We start from the raw sequence: 3,111 nt of genomic DNA on the forward strand, positions 1-3,111 counted from the left end.
GGAAGCTGTGATCAGACCTGGAAGCTCTTTCTCTCCTCATGGCGTCCACTCTCCCCAGGCCTCTGCACCTCCTGGCCGGGGCTCAGGCTAAAGAGGTTAGAGGTCAAAGTTACCACAACAACCAGAAGTCCTGTCTGGCAGGCTTTGTCCTTTCCTAACATCACATAAACACAATCTAAAGGCGAGCAGACACTGTACGAGTTTTTACCCTTTTAGGGCCGATTCTCCAGTCGTGCAAAACCTTTAGATCCTGGTCGTGCATCATGTGTCATGTAGTATACAGCAGGTAACAAGGGGCGATTAGCCTGCAACAAACACCTCTGGATTAGGAATCGTAAGGTCGGGAGAAAATCAATTCATTCGGCCCTCATGAGGTGTTTGTGAGCAGATCCTGCTGATGAAGCAGAGCTACGAGCTAATTTACCAGCACCTCGCACGTGCAAATAAGGGAGTTGTTTTTCTTCCAGAGTGACGAGTCCGACGTGTGGTTTTTGGCCGTACAGTATAACAAGATAAATCGTGAGTTGTGAAGTTTTAAACCTTATGGTTTTGTCGTCCACCATTGAAAATATCGTACAGTGTTTGCCAGGCTTTATTGGTCACCGATTAACTTCAACGACAAAAATGTCCAACATACCAAGGAGGATTTTCCCCTCCGCCACCGATGACCTAAAACACAAACAGGAGTCAGAGTCCAAACCAGATCATGGGGTCTCTGTGCTGGGAGCTGAGGGCAGCATCTCACCTGTGCAGGGGAGGAACCTGCTCCAGGGGGGGTGACCTTAGGGTCCACACACAGAGGACTGAGCTGCTCCAGAGGAACCCCCATCAGGAGCTGCTGCTGCAGCAGCTTATAGTCCCTCTCCAGTTTCTGCAGGATGTTCTTTGTTTCTGTAGGCAGGTCTTCGGCTCTGTAGAGAGAAAAACGTGATATTTACAATAGAATTCAACTTTATTGTCATTACACTGTCACAAATACAAAGCAACAAAATGTAGTTTGCATCTATTCAGAAGTTCTATACAGGATATTCTTTCAGAAAGACTTGAGTATTTTGTAGGAATTTAAGTAACAGCTCTAGACTGGTTTAAATTATTTCTATCTAACCGATTTCAGTTTGTTCATGTTAATGATAGATCTTCCTCATGCTCAAAGGTTACCTCTGGAGTACCACAGGGATCAGTGCTAGGACCAATTCTCTTTACTTTATATATGCTCCCAATTACGGAGCCCCCTAGGGGACATGGGGAATTTTTTTTTCTTTTGCGTTACCTCGCAAAATTTTGTGTTACCTCGCAAAACCTTTTGCGAAAGTTTTGCGTTCCGACACAAAACCTTTTGAGTGAGAACGCAAAACCTTACTTCGGTAAAGTGAGAAAGATATTCACAGATTAAGACTTCCGGGATCAATAACTCTTGTTGTTGAAACACAAAAGGCGCCTCTTTCATGTCCTGATAGCACAGACTACGTATTACAAGAATCAAAAAGCGTTATTTTCGAGAAAAACGAGCCGTTCTCCGAGCTGGATGTATTACATTGATCACTATGCACAGGCAGCGGCCAGGCGAGTGGTTAGGAACCGTCTGCAAATGGTAAAACAACAGCAAAACGTTGCAAATAAAAATCAATAACTCCACTGCCATAAAGTGCAGAGACTCCAAAATCACAACACACACCAAGGGGCTCTTGGTGATCGCACTACAACAGCTGGTTTGGAAAAATACACCTTTACTTATTTTTTAAAGATTTTTTTGTTATTATTAAGCATTAATATCGTCCTATTTTACCTCATAAAGAACTCCCATCTGCCTAGCATCTCTGTGTACTTCATTCACAAAAAGTTATAAAAAGGTGTATTTTTTTGTGGTTGAAAATCACCCACAACAATAAAAGCAGTTGCTTTTATTGTACAGTAGCTTACAGTGCTGTAAAGTGTCTTGAGATGACATCTGTTTTTAATTGGCGCCATATAAATATACTGAATTGAATTAAAATGAGGCTCGGGGTGTTTGGTTTGGTGCTTGCTAATGGCCGTATAACATTCTTTCATGGCTAGCTTGGCATTAGCATCCAGGGGAATATACAGAGGATGATAGAAGGTAATAAGGTTTACATTTGACCATTAAAACTCCACATTCTGTGCGCAGCGTCTCTCGGTAGTAGGGTCTGTGCACCAAGCTTTGTTAATATAAATGCACAAACCTCCACCTCTGGTCTTGCCAGAGTCATCTGCTATCCTGTGTGTGGCATCCCGTTAGCTCAATTGCACTGTCTGGACAGCTGAGCTGATGCTTAGCTATGTTTCCGTAACAAGCATGGATAGTTGCGATGGATAGTCGTAGCTCGTCCGTTTTGGAACATTGGTGATGAAAATGCTTGGTAAAGGGAGCAGAGGTGCTGTTAGCTTTAGCGTCGCTTGCATCCCTACATGCTTACACCATCTTTGTTTACATTCTCATCGCCGTCTGAGTGCATTTCCACCCAGGAGGGGTGGGCAACCTCCTGTGTTCTGAAGCTCTGGGATGAGTCAGAGATCAGTGATAAAGCTGTGAAAATGGTTGCTCCTAAGGTCCAAAAGGTGATGTCTGCAGTAGGACAGCAATGCAGCGCAGTTCTGAACAAAAAGTCCAATGAGAAGTAGATAGAAAACCACTAAATGGATTTTACTTTTAAGGCTAAGCTTCTAGTTAGAGTGGCTCAGGTTATCCTGAGCTATCTCTATAGTTCTGCTGCTATAGGCTTAGACTGCTGGAGGACATAGGGACCTCTCCTGTGGAACCAACTACCAGTTTTAGTCCGTGAGGCAGACACCCTGTCTACTTTTAAGGCTAGGCTTAAAACTTTCCTTTAAGATAAAGCTTCTAGTTAGAGTGGCTCAGGTTATCCTGAGCTATCTCTATAGTTATGCTGCTATAGGTTTAGACTGCTGGAGGACATAGGGACCCCTATTTCATCATTCTGCTTCATTCTATCTCTATTCTCCCACTCTGCAGAATCTGTTAGTTCAATCTCTAACGTTCTGCTTTCTCTGCTTTTTCTCATAGTAGCTTCATCTTCTGTTTTCGCTCAGGGTTCACAGTCATGCGGGTTCCAAGTTTCCCCATCTTCTTCT

At 43.5% G+C, this 3,111-nt stretch overlaps 1 protein-coding gene across 1 annotated transcript in view; it reads right to left on the bottom strand.

The window, feature by feature from the left end:
* The window catches only part of LOC107103228, a 22,098-nt gene that overhangs the window by 4,699 nt on the left and 14,288 nt on the right, over positions 1-3,111 (bottom strand). Inside the window, exons 7-9 of the mRNA XM_015402804.1 lie at positions 746-911; positions 663-669; positions 18-154 (exon numbers count right to left, since the gene is read on the bottom strand). Coding sequence (XP_015258290.1) covers positions 18-154; positions 663-669; positions 746-911 — 310 coding nt within the window. The remainder of the gene's footprint in view (positions 1-17; positions 155-662; positions 670-745; positions 912-3,111) is intronic.

Source organism: Cyprinodon variegatus, unplaced genomic scaffold (assembly GCF_000732505.1).
Source record: "Cyprinodon variegatus isolate N-32 unplaced genomic scaffold, C_variegatus-1.0 Scaffold1401, whole genome shotgun sequence".
Taxonomy (NCBI): domain Eukaryota; kingdom Metazoa; phylum Chordata; class Actinopteri; order Cyprinodontiformes; family Cyprinodontidae; genus Cyprinodon; species Cyprinodon variegatus.